This window comes from Myxine glutinosa, chromosome 7, assembly GCF_964187855.1.
Source record: "Myxine glutinosa chromosome 7, kmMyxGlut1.1, whole genome shotgun sequence".
Taxonomy (NCBI): domain Eukaryota; kingdom Metazoa; phylum Chordata; class Myxini; order Myxiniformes; family Myxinidae; genus Myxine; species Myxine glutinosa.
Window position 1 is genome coordinate 114,418,937 of NC_136267.1, and position 18,725 is coordinate 114,437,661.

At 51.5% G+C, this 18,725-nt stretch overlaps 1 protein-coding gene across 10 annotated transcripts in view; it reads right to left on the minus strand.

The window, feature by feature from the left end:
* LOC137431541 (protein Aster-B) overlaps positions 1-18,725 on the minus strand; it is a 213,068-nt gene that overhangs the window by 40,462 nt on the left and 153,881 nt on the right. Inside the window, exon 1 of one of the 10 annotated variants that reach the window (XM_068122965.2) lies at positions 8,345-8,670. The exons of the other annotated variants lie outside the window; for them this stretch is intronic. Coding sequence (XP_067979066.2) covers positions 8,345-8,476 — 132 coding nt within the window. The 5' untranslated portion in view covers positions 8,477-8,670. Of the gene's footprint in view, positions 1-8,344; positions 8,671-18,725 lie in introns of those variants that run through there. 10 annotated transcript variants of the gene reach the window in all.

Here is an 18,725-nt window from a genome sequence, read left to right on the forward strand (position 1 = left end):
ACCACAGGTTGAGAACCGTTACTCTACTGTTAATTCCGCACCGCCACCCATTCCAGGAAGAATACTGAAAAAAAGAATCACTTGACAATCCCCTTCCATCTATCAACCATCCAACAACCTGTACCTATCCTTCAAGTCCTCAGAGTAAACTCACCCTGTTTCATTAGTTCCCATATGAAACAGAAACAATGTCTTTCCACTATAACATGACAAAACATTACCCAATATTCCATTAAGATGAGTCTATGAGCCCATCACTTTCCCATCACAAACAGGTCAGTGGTCTCTGACTTCTAATGCCTCCTTTCTGGTCTTGCACCCTCTGCTCTTTCCATGTCCTCCCACCCCCACTTTCCCCAAGGTTCCTGCAGGGTACACACAGTTCACCATGAACTCCCAAAATCCAGGATCACTGTTCACCTCCGCTCATTTGTTCCTCAGCCCAACAGCACACTCCATAACCCCAGGGGCGGATCCAGGATGAGGGTGCAGGCGGTGCGAATCTGCTGAACTGTTGGACCAGGGAAGAACACAAGGAACTGCAGAAACTTCCAAGAACGCATGAAATGCCATTTCTGACGATCAATTTTTTTAAGTTTCCTGGGGGAAAACCCCCAGACCCCCACCCCCAGCGCTCTAGTTTCATGCACTCCCAATCTTGAAATTCCTGGATCCGCCCCTGTAACCCCACACCCCACTAACACCCATGCCTGCTGCAGCCCAACCCCACAAACCCAATCAACCCTCTTCAAATCCCCACCCTCCACCAAATCCCCAAATGTGTTGTCCTGTTGTCCTCAACCCATCCACCAAATTTCTTAGGTGTGCTCTCTCAGCATTCACCACAGTAAAGATCCCCATACCCCCAGTCACCACCAAACCAAGCACCACCTTCATACAACACTGTTGTATCGTAAAGTACTCCAAGAATGAAGAATTCAGTAAGGTCCAAGTCCAACTGTTTTATTCAATCCAATGTCAGACGCACATCCCGTTCCAATCCTCTCCACGCTTCGTCCTTTACCCGGAACTCCTCCTCCTATTGGACACGCCCCCTCTAGCGCACCTATGCACAACACCACAAACACCCAATACAATGTTTATAACCACTCATGCAATAGTGCATGGCCTCATCTTCTTCTTCTCATTTAAGTTACTCAGGCTTATACCCCCTAGTGCCACTATCGGTAATGGGTTTTTTAAACTCTTTTGTTCCTTTTTTTTCTCCAGTTTGTGTAACAGCTTCCGGAGACTGTTCAATTGCACTCCTCTCCAGAGTTTGATGCAAGTTCTGCACCACCTGCTCAAGTACCCTTACCTGCAAGCTCTCCCCAATACACCTAAGCCATCCCAACCCAACCCTCTTCCTTGCAGGTAACAGTGCGTGCTTGAATAGACTCTCCTCTTTGCTGAACTCATTTCCCACTGTGGCCCCGCTATATCACCCTGCTGAAGCGCGGTGCTACGCGCGCTTGCTTGCACAACAAGAAGGAAGTGGACAACGCGGTGAGTTTAAGAGTCTTTATTAAAAGAGCTCACTGTAGCACTGGCGCGCTCCGGGCTGCGCGCCCGGTGTATATCCCGCGGCCACGCCTACCCCTCGGCGTGGCCGCCGCCCACTTGGTGCGTGGAATGATGCCCTCACACCAGTGAGCTTTCGTGTCCGCCAGACGCGCCCCCCCAGAATTCCCGCGCACCTGGAGGGCCAGTTTGCGGGGCAAACGGATGACCCGGCCGAAGCGCCCTCTGGCGACCGGCGGCGTCCGGGGTGCAGGGATGCCAGCTGGGATGCCTCCGGCTGCACCAGGGATGGGCGCAGGACCGGGGGGCGGCGTGCCGGCGGGCCTGGGCGGTGCCGGGGGTCCGCCCACAGGGGGGCGGCCCCGACGCGGGGGCCGAGCCACCGGCGGTGGGTGGTCCACGTCGAGGTGGGCCGGTTTGAGGCGATCCACCGAGACGCGGTCGGGAGTACCGCCGATGTCCAAGGTGAAATGTTTCACCCCTGTCTCCAGCACGCGGAAAGGCCCATCGTACGGGGGCCGCAGTGGTGTCTGGTGGGCGTCGTGCCGGACGAAGACGTACTCCGCGGTGCGAAGTTCCGGGGCGACGTGGGTAGGCGGGTGCCCGTGGTGCGCCGTCGGCACCGGGGCGAACCTCCGGGCCGTCTCCTGCAGCGCGGAGCGCTCCTGCGCCGCGGACCATGGTGCCGTGGGGTCGGGGAGGAACTCGCCCGGCACCCGCAGCGGTTGTCCGAAGACCAACTCCACCGCGGATGCGCGCAGGTCGTCCTTGGGCGCCGTCCGGAGGCCCAGCAGGACCCGGGGAGCCTGTCGACCCAGCCACCATCGCGGAGGGTGGCCCGGAGCGCGGCCTTCAACGAGCGGTGGAACCGCTCGCACAGGCCGTTGGCCTGGGGGTGGTAGGCCGTGGTTCGGTGCAGCTGGACCCCGAGCCCCCGCGCGACCGCCCCCCAGAGCTCCGAGGTGAACTGGGCGCCGCGGTCGGACGATATGTCCGAGGGGGCGCCGAACCAGGCGACCCAGGTGGCGATGAACGCCTGTGCGACGTCCGCCGCCGTCGTCGCCGCCAAAGGCATGGCCTCCGGCCACCGGGTGGTGCGGTCCACCATCGTCAGGACATGGGTGAAACCCCGTGAGGGGGGCAGAGGTCCCACCAGGTCCACGTGTACGTGGTCGAACCTTCGTTCCGGCACCGTGAACGGGGCCAATGGGGCCTGGGTGTGCCGGTGCACCTTCGCGCGCTGGCACACGAGGCACGTCCTGGTCCAGCCGCGGACGGCCTTCCGGAGGCCATGCCAGACAAACTTGTCGGCGACCATCCTCTGGGAAGCCTTCGTGCCCGGGTGGGACAGGCCGTGGATGGCGTCAAAAACCTGGCGCTGCCAGCCCGCGGGCACGATGGGGCGAGGCCGCCCGAGGGAGACGTCGCACAAGAGGGCCGCGCCGTCGAACGGCACCTCGGTGACGGGGAGGCCTGTGACGGCGGTCCGCAAGGCCTGGACGCCGGGGTCGGCGGCCTGGTCCGCCACCATCCGGGCATAGTCGATGCCAAGGTGGACGGCGTGGGCCACGGACCGGGAAAGGCAATCCGCCACTCGGACACGGCCGAGAGGTGACGCTGCTGCCGGGCCGACCACGGCTCGGCGACCTTGCCCATCGTGAAGACCAGTGGCTTGTGGTCGACGAAGGTCGTGAACGCATGGCCCTCGAGCAGATGGCGGAAGTGCCTAACCACCAGGTGAAGACCGAGCAACTCGCGGTCGAAGGTACTATAGCGGCGTTCGGGCGGGCGAAGCTGCCGGCTGAAGAACGCCAGCGGTTGCCAAGCACCACGCACCCATTGCTCATGCACCGCGCCCACCGCGTAGTCCGAGGCGTCGGTGGTGAGGGCGATCGGTGCATCGGGCGCGCGAGCATGGTGGCGTTAGCCAAGGCGAGCTTCGCGCCTGCGAACGCCGCGTCCATCTGCGCGGTCCAGGTAACGTCACCTTTGCCCGGCTTGCCTCGGAGGGCCTCGTGCAAGGGGCGCAGGAGCTGGGCGATGCGGGGCAGGAACCGATGGTAAAAGTTCACCATGCCCAGGAACTCCTGGAGCCCGTTGATCGTGCGGGGGCGCGGAAACCCCTTCACCGCCTCCACCTTGGCCGGTAGGGGGACGGCCCCGTGCCTGGTGATGCGGTGCCCCAAAAAGTCGATTTCGGCGACACCGAACCGGCACTTGGCGGGGTTCACGATCAGGCCGTGCTGGCCCAGACGTTCGAAGAGCGTGCGGAGATGGTGAAGGTGCTCTTCGCGGGACGCGCTGGCGACGAGGATGTCGTCCAGGTATACGTACACAAAATCCAAGTCGCGGAAGACGCTGTCCATGAGTCGCTGGAACGCCTGAGCTGCATTCTTCAAACCGAAGGGCATCCGAAGAAATTCAAACAGTCCGAACGGCGTGATGACCGCCGTCTTCGGGATGTCCTCCGGCCTGACGGGGACCTGATGGTAGCCGCGTATGAGGTCCACCTTCGAAAAGAAGGACATGCCCGCCAACCGGGCGGAGAAGTCCTGGATGTGGGGGACGGGGTAGCGGTCGGGGGTGGTGGCGTCGTTGAGGCGCCGGTATTCCCCGCACGGTCGCCATCCCCCGCCGGGCTTGGGCACGATGTGAAGCGGCGACGCCCAAGCACTCTCGGAGCGCTGCACGATGCTGAGCCGCTCCAGCGTCGCGAACTCCGCTTTAGCCACCGCGAGCTTCGTCGGCTCGAGGCGGCGTGCCCGGGCGTAGACCAGTGGCGGGGATGTGGTGTTCCACCCCGTGCTTGACGGCCCCCGCCGAGAAGGTGGGCCGCGTAAGGGACGGGAAGCTGGCGAGGAGGCGGGTGAAGTCGTCCGCTGCCGGAAGCGTACAAACTAACCTCGCCGGGACCGAACCGCTCAGCAAGCCACTTGGCGAGCCGCTCAGTGAGCCGCTCAACGAGCTGCTCAGCGCGCAAGCAAGCGAGCTGAACGTTTCAGCCTGGACGAGATGTCTGTTCTTCACATCTACCAACAACCCGTGTGCACAGAGGAAGTCCGCACCGAGTAGTGCCATGGGGACACTAGCGGTTACGAACGTCCACGCGAAGCGTTGCCTTCCGAACCGCAGGGAGAGGCAGCGCTTCCCGAATGTGCGTATGGGTGTTCCGTTCACGGCAAGCAACGCGGGGCCCCGGCCCGCGGTGTGCTTGTCGGACGTAGAGGCAGGGATAACGCTCACCTGTGCCCCCGTATCGCATAGGAAACGGCGCCCGGACAAGGTGTCCGTTATAAAAAGAAGGCTGCCGGAATGGCCGACGCTCAGGGCCGCTACCAAGCGCCGGCTTTGTAGTTTCCCGACTTGCCGAAGGAGCACGGCGGGCAACAATTCCTCGCCTTGTGGCCAAACCTGGCGTGGAAATGGCACCAGGTTTGCGGCGAAGGCGGAGGCCGTGGTTTTCGCGGTGGTGGTGGGCGTGGCGTGGCACGTGTGGCGGCGGCCACGCGGCGTGCGTCAGCCTCGGGATCCCCGAGGAGTGGTGCATCAGCATCAGGGTCAGCCTCGGGATGCGCGGCGGCCGCGCCAAAACTCGCCTGCACGTCCAAAGCCGCGAAGAACCTGTCGGCTTCGGCAGCGAGAGCCCGGGGTTCTGTCCTCACAGAACCGGCCAAGGCGAGGTGGACTCGTGCCGGCAGCTGGCGTTGAAATAACACCCGGAAAAGAGCGTTCAGGGTTTCGTCGCCCAACAACGACAGCATATGGTCCATGCGGACCGACGGTCGCGTGTCACCGAGCTCGGGGAGGTCCAGGAGGCGGTCGGCCCGTGCGTCCACCGTGAGGCCGAACGTGGCGAGGAGGAGACGCTTGATCGCCTCGTACCTGCCGTCGGCCGGTGGGTTCCTCAGGACCGACACGACGCGGCCGGCCATGCCGGGCCCAAGGGAAGTGACCACGTGGCAGTACCTGGTCTCGTCCACCATGATGCCTCGAAGTCGGAACTGGGCTTCTGCCTGCAGGAACCAGACTTCGGCTTGCGTCTCCCAGAACTCGGGGAGTTTCATTTGGACCGCGTTGTTTGCCATTGTGATGGCGTATTCGGGTGGTCAGCGACGGCTGACCAGAACGTCGGAGGGTCACCAAATGAAGCGCGGTGCTACGCGCGCTTGCTTGCACAACAAGAAGGAAGCGGACAACGCGGTGAGTTTAAGAGTCTTTATTAAAAGAGCTCACTGTAGCACTGGCGCGCTCCGGGTTGCGCGCCCGGTGTATATCCCGCGGCCACGCCTACCCCTCGGGCGTGGCCGCCACCCACTTGGTGCGTGGAATGATGCCCTCACGCCAGTGAGCTTTCGTGTCCGCCACACTGCTGCCTTTTTAAACACTCTTGTCACCTCACTCTTCCATGAGCCTCGACGTATAGAAAATGACCTTCAATCCCATTGTGGTTAGACACCTTTGCATGCCGGTAACCCATGATAAATTGCTGTTAAAATCTGAGGTGAATAAAATGGTTCAGGAATTAAGGTGAAAAATCTGTTGTTGTTTTTTTCCCTGCTTCAGGAGACTTTGGGTAGCGGTGCCTTTACATCAGTAGCATAACCAAAGATGGCCCAAAGGGATTCATTCATATATCGTTCACAATGCGATGTGGTGCCACGAAAAAGAGTGTAACCTTCAATCACTCACTCACTTTACTTTACTGATGTGATGACGTAGACATTTGTGTGGACAACAAAAACTTTTTTTTATGCCGACAAAATGGCGGACGATTTGCCAGCCCTTTTACTCTTCATTCTAGAGTTCTTAATAATTTGTACATGGTAGAATGATTAAGTAAGGTCACAAAATGTGAATCTACATTGGCCAAAAACACGACTGTAAGGCAAGGTGCAGTGGAGCTCCAACACTAAGGTCACAAAATGTGAATCCACATTGGCCAAAAACACTACTGTAAGGCGAGGTACAGTGCCGCTCCAACACTAAGGTCACAAAATGTGAATCCACATTGGCCAAAAACACTACTGTAAGCGCGAGGTGCAGTGCCGCTCCAACACAGCGGATTCACATTCACTAATATGCAAAATGCAAAAATTGTGATCTAATGCAAAATGGCATTTAAATGCAAAAAACAAACAAACAAAAAAAACATAAAATTTTACACTTTAATCAATTTTCAAATAATGTAATTAAACAATACTTTAAGATTTGAAGCATATGCAGTTTTAATTCAAAAATAAGTTAGGTTTGAGTGGTGCGCTCCTGGTTCGGAGGTCAATGTGGCAACACCAAAAGAAAAACAAAAAAACATATAATTATAAATAAACAACACTGTAGACGCTAGCTACTCAAGGTTAAGGGAAGGAGGCAGCGTTTAGGTGAAAAGGTGATCAGTGAGAATGGTTCCAAAAGTCATGCGAATGAGGTGCAATAGTCAACCACAAAGTGTTGACTGGCATCACAAGTTGGCCAGATCAGCAAAGGTAAGGGGATCATTAGTTAGCTTACCCCGTCCCTGAAGATCATTAGTTAGCCAGTTCAAAGGTTTTTTTGGGGGTTTTTTTTTCTAGCAACCCAATGGTAACAGACGACAGCTCAGTTTCCAAACGTTTAGAGTACAAATCCATACATTTATAACCTCAAGGATGTCACAGTCGTGTCCTCACTACGAGCTAACATCCTTATGTTGGCCATGTTGCCATGTTACCTAATAGACTGGACAACTTGTACAAAATTGGAGCTGTGCTGAAACACGAGAAAGTTTCTGGATATGGAGAACAATAATCTTCCAGTTAGCGACTTTAACAATGCATAGGCAAAGGAAGAGGTAAAATAAAATAAAAAACAATGTCTTATCCTGTGGAGACTTGCTTACAAGTTACTTAAATGCCAGTGTTATCCGCCCCCTCCGTTACCATCACAACAAAGTTCACATTTCATGAGAGACGAGACCCTCAGGGCATGCTTGGAAAGACCCTGCCAAACCTGCTGGCCTGTGATCTCACTTCTGCTCAGTGTGACCAGGTATTTTTTGAACTTTGCATAAGATAAAGTAGAGTAGTGCATACAATTGCATTGACGACACAAACTCCAAACACGCCATTTGAAAACACGTTTGTTTTCAGCACTAACAAACGACAATCGATAAAGTTGAAACGTCAAGACATTAAATGTCAATGAAGGTTTAAAGGGCATAAACGTAACATTTGGCATTTGATTTATCAAGGTCAATATGTTAGTGCTGTACAAAGTGGTCAAAGATTAAAAAAACAACTTTACAACAATGCACAAAAATTAAATAAATAACATAAATTGCACAGCAGTTCAGTGGTTACCTTTTTGGATCAAACTTCACAGGAGATAGAAGAGTGTTTACAAGAGAACCTGAAACAACTCGACTCTTCCCAAAATGAACTTGTGGACCCCTTTTGGGGTGTTGGACTAATGGTCCATACACCCCGATAAATATAACTCGCAGTTTTTGTTCCAACGTCATTCCTCGAAACATGAAACACAAGAACCTGACTCTGCTGTTTGATGGAAATCAATGACCAATGACAACCATGAATTGTGGTATAGGGAAATAATGGGGTTTAAACCCGATAATTCAGTACCGAGATACTGGTGAACGATTGTGCTTGGGTGTGCTACTCAGATGGCAATGGATTAAAAAATGGACCTGCGTTCTCATGGATTAAAAAGCGAATTAATGCATCCTTGCTACCAATAGTGAATGACATCGATTTACATGAGCCAGTCCTAAGGTCATTGCAGCACAAATAACTGATCATAAAAAAATCGACTAAAAAGTGAATAAACTCACACGGATGTCCATGGTAGTGCGCTGCCTCCTATACGAGCAGCCGGTGGGCTCAGAGTCGCCGGAAGAGCAAGAGGTTAAGTCATAGTCCTTTGGCTGAGAGACTGGAGCAGAGTTTACAGGAAGTCCTTTCATCGGTATCAATGCCTCGGATTCCTTTTGCTTCGGCTGGCATACAAGGTTCACCTGGTGTCGTTAAGTTGCTGCTCAACCCTGCTTCCACCTGCGTGACATGGAATCTCGAGCCTTGCAAGGTCTTGTCAAGGGAACTTTGTTTGTGCAGCAGCTGGAGACAATCTGCCATGACCAAAAGTAACCTCGATTCTCTCATCTAGCCCACTTTCCCCTTTTATATGCCTCACCCTAATCTCCTCCCTCCTTCCTCCCTTCCTCTCCATTAACTCCTCCCCTCTATCCGCCTCTCCCATATCTCCTCCCCTTATGTGCACTCTCCCAATTTTACCCGATCCACCCCCTCTATTTCCACTCTTATACCGCCTCGCTGCCACAACCTCCCTCCAACTCCTCCGCAACCCTCCACTCGACCCAACTTCCACATTCCCTATCATACTAGACAATTGCAACAGTTTTTTGTCGCATTATCTTGCACCAACATAAGCTCAAACTTGGTTCTGCAATGTGATTGTGAAGGTTCAATGTTTATTGTAAAAGGCACACTTGAGGGGCTATTCCCACCCAACAGCCTTTCAGTCCAGTGGATAATAGTCATATTTTAAAAGTATTGGTATGCAAGTACTTCCAGATATATAGATTCAAATAAATAAAGACCCACTTGGTATCTTATAACTTATAAGCGATCGGATAAAATTGCATTTTGAAACCTATGACTGACATTTTGGCAAATTAACAAAAGCAAAAGAGAATTTATTAAATCGTAAAAGTTGAAAGGTTTTTATTTATTCATTCATTTGTATGCAGCCTGGGGCTGCTTGTTGCATCATTTTATGGGGGCATGGCTGAGCCGCTGATGCAATGCCCCCATTACCAGCAAGCTGGTACTCATTTTGCTGACCATTGGAGGATGGCAGACTGAGTCAACCCACCTGATGTTAATTCAATGAAACGATTGGGGCTCGAACTCAAGACTCTGGGATCATTAACCAGCCACCTTGACTGTGAAGCCAACACAAGGCTTGGTTTTTTTTATTTATAATCAAATGATATAATCTAGTTCATACCAGGTATTGCACAATTTGATAATCTTACAGTAGAACCTGCATAAATTGAGACAACACCTGGTTTGGCTGGGTATATGTATAATGTATATACTATGTACAGTGCCTTTAGAAAGAAAAGTATAAACACCCCTTGACTTTTTTCACATTTTGTTGTGTTACAGCCTGCATTTAAAATGGATTAAACTGAGATTTTTTTGTCACTGCTCTACACATAATACCCCATAATGTCAAAGTGGAATTTTCTAAATAGAATTTTATACAAAATAATAAAAAATGAAAAGTTTAAATGTCTTGAGTCAATATGTATTCAATCCCTTTGCTATGACACTCCAAATTGAGCTCAGGTGCATCCAATTTCCTTTGATCATCCTTGAAATGTCTCTATAACTTGATTTGAGTCCACCTGTGGCCAATTCAATTGATTGGACATGATGTAGAAAGAAATACACCTTTCTATATAAGGTCCCACAGCTCACAGTGCATGTCAGAGCAGAAACTCTACCATGGAGTCCAAGGAACGGTCCGTAGAACTACAAGATATAGAATTGTGAGGAGGCATCTGGAGAAGGAGAAGGGTATAAAACAATTTCTAGAGTGTTGAAAGTTCCCAAGAGCACAGTGAGCTCCATCATTAGGGAATGCAAAGAATATGGAAGTGCTCAGACTCTTCCTAGAGCTGGCCGTCCGACCAAACGGAGCAACCGGGCAGGAAGGACCTTGGTCAGGAAGGTGACCAATAACCCAATGAATGACCACTCTGAGAGAATTACAGAGTTCTTTGGCTGAGATGGGGAAACCTGCCGGAAGGACAACGGTCTGTGCCGTGTGCAACTGGGAAGTTCGGGACGGTCGGAGCTCGGTGCAGCCGAGCGAGAAGGATGTGGGAGGAGCTCTGGCCTGTTCCCTTCACGTCAGTGGCAGGAGGTGAACGTGGCTTCGCGCCAACGCGTGTTCTCCCGCGCAGGGACGCGGGACCGGTGACGGCCCGGGACGGTCAAGGACGCCAAGCTGAGTACCAAGCAAACGCTACACACCACATTTTTACTTTCATTTATTTCTCCCTGTGTCTGTATTTGAGTTCGTTTGAGGGAGTCTCAATTAGGAATTCGTTTTACCGCACATTCTTTATCCTGGCATTACTTTCATTAAATCATTGTTACATTTTAAATTATTGTCTTGTCCGTTTATTTGTTTGTGGTTCGGAAAACCAGCATCGCGTACGGCCATACAGGTGAGCTCTCGCTGCCCTACAAAACCCCCCCGCCCATGTCACTACCACCATAGTCGAGTATACGCCTCGGAGTTAAAGGGGAACGGACATGAGTATAGACATCAAATGCTTAAGATTAATTAATTGTAGCAACAAAAAAGATTACGTTTGGCGCAAAAATTGTTGCTCTAGCATGCGTGAATCGTGAGATATCCGAGTTTTAAAATGCCAATAGCAGACGATTTCTCTCGCGCCCAATTTTGATCTGGGGCGCCTCCAAAATACTGAATGGTATTCATTTTTATGTCTCTTTTGTAATTGAAAAAGTTTCTTTTTCTGGTCAATGGAATACATAACTAATATTTAATTAATGTTCGGTGACGTGAGGCAAGAAATGGATAGAAACACAGAAACGAAATACGACTTTATTGACAGTGCAGCACTGCAGGTGTATCAGTTGTAATTGTATCATTATAGCACTCTCTATAATGCAAACAATCTCTGTCTGTCTGTGTGCATGTCTGTGACCGCTGTTTCTCGACAACCACTGGTCCGATCTAAGTGAAACCTGCCAGGTATATTGCTGGGGACCTGAGGATGTGCCTTTTCAAGGTTTGCTATTAATCGGACAAGTGGTTACCAAGTTATGGCCATTTATTTAGCAAACACATACGTTTTGTACGTGAACGAAGGAACAGCGAAGGACGAGAGCGAAGGAACGGCGAAGGACGAGAGCGAAGACCGAAGGAACGATGCAAGTTTTAATTTTTCTTTGCACGTACGGTCAAGCGACAGCGGAGGAACCGCGTGTTTGTTGTTTCTGCCTCGCGGCTTGAAAATTGAATACTTGGCCATTAAAACTAATTTGCGATTAATCGTAACTGCGATATGCGAACTTCCGGACAGTGAGGCCTTATTTTTGGTACGTACGTCAACGTACGTATGTCCATGTACTTACCTCCCGGCACGTACGGGCACGCACTAGCAGCAGCCACACAACGACTGGGCATGATTCCAACTGATCGTAACGAAAACAAAGCGATGTTCTGATCGTCACGAAGCCAACAAGGCTTTAAGAACGAAAAACTGGGTTACTTCGCAAACGTCATTTCCGGTTTGCGGTTTTGACAAAACTGATTTTGCTTGTTCGGCGATATTTTGACAAATTCTAATAAAACCGCGAAGATATTTGTGAAATGAACTCAATAGAAGTGTTTAAGATATGTTTATGTTTCGAAATCTGCAAAGTTGTTTTGGTCGTGTCCGTTCTCCTTTAAAGCTCGGTTGGCCATCCATCACCCTGTGGTATTCACTACAGGGACAATGAATGAATGAATATGAATGATCGTTTTAAGTCCATTTTTCCTCGCTAGAGCGGGGGTTAGCCTTGCGGGCCCCATGACAATCATGGTTCCCTGTTTGAGGCAATGTTTTTATGGCTGGATGCCCTTCCTGACGCCAACCCTTATTTGCCTCTTACAATGCGCAGGGATACGGTGTACCTATTCTAAATCGGGGTAAACACCGGGATCATTCATCCCAGCAAGCTGGTACTCAATTTGCTGACCTCGGAAGGATGACAGGTCGAGTCAACCCCCCTGGCGTTAATTCAGCGATCGACTGGGATTCAAACTCAGGATCCTAGGATCCAAAGCCTGCGCCCTAACTGCTAAGCCAACACCAGGCTTTTTCATCTCTCACTACAGGGACGACATGACAATATTATATATATATATATAAAGAGGTAAAGAATGGGTTAAGAATGGGGGTGGAAAATAGAATGGCTGCCCAGGAGAATCAGTTAGAGGGGGTAAAAAATGGGTTAATGGGGTTAGAAAATAGGATGGAGGACAAATTGCGGGAGATAGGGGAGCAATCCGCCCGAGAAATTAAACAAATGGGAGAGCAGATGGAGGAGGTAAAAATCGGGGTAGAAACCAAATTGGATGCTCAGAGGGATGAATTGGGACAGATGAGGGCGGCATCTACAAAAGAAAGGGAGGAGATGAAAGAGGAGATACGACGAGGTGTGAGTGAGGAGGTTGCGGGGCTACGCGAGGAGGTAAAGCGAGGTGAGAAGCGTATGGAGAAAGAGGTGAGAAATAATACGGCGAAGTTACAAGGGGGAATAGAAGATCTGACGGAGGAGGTGGAACAGCTGACAGAGGGACAGACGGAGTTAGTGGAGCAGGTTCAAAAGAACACTGCGGTACTAGGAGGGTTAAAAGCGACACAAAAGGACATTAAAAACGAATTAATAGCGACACAGAGGCAATGTCAGATGGTACGTGAGGAACTGACAATGAGGGTGGACGAGGTGACAGAGATAATGGAGACAAAGGACCGGCAGGTGAGGATGCACATAGAGACGGTCACGGTAGCCTTAGAGGACGAACATGAGGAGACGCACCGAGAAATAAAAGAGGTTAAACAAAAATTAGAGGAAGTGGAAGAAGAGGTGAGTGAAATTAAGAAGAGACGGACAGAAACTAAGAGAGAAATCCAGGAGGAGGTAATGGAATTGGTACAAGGTTGGTGCTCAACTCATAATGTGCTGCTCACTAACCAAATAAAGAGTTTGCAGGTGGCAAAGGAGGTGCGGAGACGAGGTGCCAAGGTGAGTGGCGATATAATCGGAAATGTACATGATGTGAGGAAAGCTTCAGTCGGCTTGGGGATTGGTTTGGATCCGGGTGTTCGTGAGAGGCCGTTGGTGAAGTGTGCAACAGGTCTGGTGTGCGAAGAAAGAGGTGTGCGAGAATGTCCGACCATGGGGTGTGTGAGGAAAAAGTGCGCGCCGACCAGTGAGTGTGCCGTCAAGAGTGAGTTGGTCGTAGCGCGTGTGCGAGGGGGTACATGGAAGCGCGGTGTGGTGAGTGTTACGGAGGAAGTAACGAGAGAGTGTACACCTGTGGTGAGTGTTACAGAGGATGTAACGAGAAAGTGTACGCCTGTGGTGAGTGTTACAGAGGGTGTAACGGGAGAGTGTGCGCAAGAGTGTGCACGAGAAAGGTGTGTAACGGACAGGTGCATGAGGAAAGAGTGTGCTGTCGAGAGTAAGGGTGGGTGCGCGACCGAGAGTGGAGGTGAGAATAGTGAGAGTGACACGGAGCGTGAGTTGGTTGTGACAGGTGAGCGAGGATGTACACCTGGAATGGAAGGATGCACACCTGGAATGGTAGAGCGTGTGTGGGAATGCACACTTGAGTTGGTCGTGAGGCACGTGGTTGGGTGTGCGAGTGAAAGCACACCTGTGATGGTCACAGAGGAGGTGACCGAGGAAGGGGCGCGAAGAGGTGTGTTGGTGAGGTGTGCGAGCGACGAATGTGTGCCAAGGTGCTCGGTGGTCAGGTGTGTGACCAAGTCTGTGAGCGGAATGAGTGTACCGAGGTGTGTAAGGAAAGGTACGAGGAGCATGGGAACAGCTGGAGGTATGAGCAAGAAAGGGGTAGCGTATGCTTGTCAGCATCCAGGTGAGGCATCGACGGTAACCGGGTTAGCGGTTAGAGTGACTTATAGCCGAATCGGGCCCTCGGTGCGTGCCGGGCTTCGCGTGCCGCGAGAACCAGCGGGGATCTGAGCCACGGCGGGTTCGAAAGGACCGCCGTACGCGATCCACGCTGGGCCTCGCTTGGAACGGCCGCGTCCGTGCTCCACGAGGCGGAGCGGGCAGCTCGATAGGAAGGGTCGTCATGGCGACCACTTTCTGTTGAGACGTGCCGGCAGGTCGAGATCGGGACATTGGATGGCTCCACGCCGAGGTGGTGCGTGGGATCTCGGCACAGGTAAGCCCCCGTCCCTGCCCCGAATGCGGGACGTATCCAGCCGCTGGCACAAAAGAACCCGCGTTCATTGCTCGGCTGTACGAAGCCGAGCTTTGGAAGGGAATTGGCGCACCGAGAGGATCTAATAAGTAGACGGGTGACGAGGATAGTGTTTTGGCCCCGAAATTAGAAAGAAAAACAAAATTTGATGATTGGCAAAGGATTGGCAGTAATGATTGGCAGATGATGGGTAGTGATTGGCAAATTTTTGATTTGTTGAAATTTGATGTGCAAAATTGGTAGTGGGAGATGCCCGATGTGGTGGGATGGCAATTCTGTCATCCCTCACAAACGAGGGGGCAAAGGAGCACTAGTTTTATGGGGTTTATGGCAGTGTAAGCTCGCCGAGGGAGGGTTTGGATAACGATAGGGATCTAGCGAAGATGACATTAGGTAACGTTAAGGTTAGTTAGTGACAAGGATACCTGTAGTGGGGACGCAGGTAGATTAGCGTGGATGATAATGACGTGGGAGCGCAATAGTTTAAAGGGGCGACTGGGAAGCGCAAGTTTCAGAGGGGAGTAGTTAGATGAGATGATGCCGTGTGTTTGAGGATTGAACAGGTGTGATTGCACAGGTGTGCAACTGAACAGGTGTGTGGAGCAGTGTATGAGGGAGTAATGGTGATGTGTGTTGTGTTGACCAACTGGTCCAGGAAGAGGAGGAGGGTGCAGGTGGCACCAGGTATGATTGCACCGGTGTGCAACGACAGGTGAATGGAGGACAGGTGTATGGAATAAATGGTATGGAGTATTGGAATGGATGGTCGTGGAGTGAGTATGGTGGAAATTGTGGAGTGGAGTGGATGGTGCGAAGGTGAGAATGGGAGAAGAGTGGACCCCCATCACGGATACCCGGGGCGGGTAGTGTAAGTGTTAGGTAGAGGGTACAGGTAAATTGTGGTTGGATATTGGCATCTGTGGTGCGGGTGAAAGAATGGTCTTTGGATGGGTGCATTAGTGTTGTGGAAATGGCTGGGCGTGTAGCCTGTTAGTGTGTGTAGTTGGTTTGGGCACTCCACCACTGTGAGGATGTCGGCCAGGTGAGGCTGCAGGTGGGCTCTGGGAGCCGGTAGTTGTGGATGGGGCCCGAGGATCCGGAGGACGGACCCGGGTAGCCCAGTGGCAGAGGGCACCGAGTGGGGTGACAGAGCCAGGAGGGGCTTTCCCCAGTTAGTTAGGTTAGGGTGAGGAGCTAGGTAAGCTCGGGTGGCAACTGCAGTGGTGGAGGTGTGCAGGTGGGTAGACCTGCTGGGAGAGCTACACGTCGCAGCCCAGAAATTGTGCGAGGGCACCGGGAGATGAATCGGGGGAGTGAGACCCCAAATTGAGAAGCACCACAGTTTGGTCAATGGGAATTGGTTTTTAGAACCCATAGTGTAAGTTGGCCAATGGATTGGCAGGGAGAGACCCCGGGTAGTGTAAAGTGTGTTAAAGTCATTTAGACGATAGTTAGGATTGAAGTCTCCTCACACCATCTGCATCCACTCACCTGAGGTGACAGGTACTCCACACCATGCCATGTTTTGATTATTTTTTATGATGCAGATGTTTGGATTGTGAGACGCATCATGACGTGGGTGTGACATTGTGCTTTGATGTTCCATCTCTTCCTCCTTATGAGGATTGATGATGAATTTGGTGATGGCAAATTTTGAAGTAGAGGGATTGTGGCGACGAATTTGGTTTAGAGGAAATATGGGGAGACGTGACAGTAGTGACGAATTTGTAAATGGGTAGATTTTGTACATATGGGGTAAGGGCAAGGGTAGTGTAGGTGACAGGGGGGTGACGTACGGTAGGGACGAGCTTTCTCACTTCGCCCTCCGTACGCATTTCGCCTTGCATTGCCTTATTGATGTGTACCCTTGTGACCTTACCCCTCGCTCAATTGTCTCTCTTTTGTCTCCCACATGACCTGTGCGCCATGGGGCGCCGAGGGGAGCGTGCGTGGGTCGGCCATTGTGGGCCCGAAATTCCCAGAACCAGCTGTCTGCATCGATGCACCACATTATGGACCACATGCCTGTGGCCGAGCACCACTGATGGACCCCATGGGTTGGGGCATGGCCCCTCTGCTGGAACCGGCCATGAGGGCCCGAAATCTTGCTGGCGGACCTTGGCCACAGGGCACCGATGCCCCACAGGTGAACCACACGTAGTCGGCCCTGTGGGCCATAAATAAAGAAAATAAAAAGGACACATTGGGCACACTTTATTGCAAATAGGCCACCAGTAAGCATAGCAAAAGAATGACAACATCTGGAAGACCAAATAAGAATAACCAGCAGAGGGAGCCGAAGAGCAAGAGATCACCTGCAGGGTTAGGGGTTGTTGATTTTATTTTTATTCATTGAACACTGATGAACTATGGTGACTGCACCGATTGGTGCTTGGGTGTGTATTGGTGCGTTTTTGGGTGCTTTAATGGTGCATTGATGCAGAGCAGACTGTCTCCCCCCCCAGAAAGAACAATCACAGGTCCTGGGTTAGTTTTGTAAATAAAAATAGCGTCATTGTAAATAATGCTTCCCACCGTCAGTGTATAGTTTGAAGACCATTCCGCAATTCGGTTAACTGTGGGCGTAAGTCTGTTAGGCAGGGTGCAATGGAGCAGCGGGACACATTTATTTATGTTTTAAAACTGTCGCACTCAGGGTCAGGTTAAAAGTAGAGGGAACTACACCTACGTGTCACACTAAATAAAAGTTGTAGGCCCGGGACGTGCCTAAGAGGAGGAGGGTGCAGTGTTGCGGAGATGAGGACTGTATTTTTTTGATTGTGTGCTGTATTATTATTATTATTGTTTATTCTGCACCCCCCTACCTCCGGAGCTGTGTAAAGGTGAAAGGGCATCCCATAATTAGTCCACAAGCATACACGTCAGCCAAATAATAGAATACCCCTGTTTGATAGTTATCTCTTATTCTGTGTTTTAGGGTAAGGCTGTGTCTCCCATTAATTGAAGTACTCCATTGCACCAGTGAAAGAGAATAGATCCCCTTTCATTCCCATCCCCAAAATCTCCATTTCCTTTTACATCCCCTCTCGTGATTGCCAACCCTCGATTGCCAATTACATCCCCTCTCGTGATTGCCAACCCTCGATTGCCAATTACATCCCCTCTCGTCATTGCCGAGCCTCGATTGCCAATTACCTCCCCTCCAATAACCGCCATTGACCACGAGGCAGGGTCGGAGAAGAAAGGCGTGTCTCCACCTCGTCATAGAGGGGAAGAGGGGCGTGCCCGCCCGTCGTCATCAAGGGCGGAGCGAGAGGGTCGCGTGACCAACCAGGGCCGAGGTGAGCACCCCGATGGGCGTGTCCTGAAGGCCGGCGGCTTAATCGCCGGAGGCGCTATAAAAGGCGCGCACGCAAGAAGCAAGTGAGTTGGTCACCAAGAGAGGAGTCAGTCAGTGGAGTCGGTGGTCAGTTGGTTGCATTGGTTGCGGTGAGGAGTCGGTGGTGGTGGTCAGTTGGTTGCGTTGGTTGCGGTGAGGAGTCGGTGGTAAAGAGTGAGTGGACCAAGAAAGAGTTGAGGGTTTGGACCAGACGAGTCGGACAAGGCCTGGCAAAGCACGCGACATCCACAGCAGCCACAACAGCAGCTTGGGGGCCTGAACGGCGGTTTGGAGCAGGGCCGTGAAGGAACGGCGGCTGCTAAACGCGCCGGTTGTGCTGCAGGACCCCCTTGGACCTCCCTCTCCCTCCAGCCATCCACCTCCTGCCATTCCATCCTTCTTGTGTACGTGAGTTTGTTCTGTTTGTTCTGTCCTGGGTTAATTAAGTCTGTATAAGCTAGTATTTTCACTGTGTCACCTGCGTCTTATGTGCTTGTAAATAAACGTGACTGCTTTCTTTTTGCTTATGTGTGTAAATAGTCAATAAATTCAGTAGTATTTCCAAACCTTTCTTTGCCTTCGTTTTCCTCTTTGCATTCGTCGTTTTAGTCTTTTCCCTCATTGAGCAGCCGCGGTGCGATCTGGTCAACGTTGGGTGGAATCGGGTTCTAATCGGGGAGTAACTGTTCGGTCGCGGTTGGACCATCCGCTCGGCCCATCATACCATCTAAACCGCGATCAGTAACAATATATATATATATATATATATATATATATATATATATATATATATATATATATATATATATTG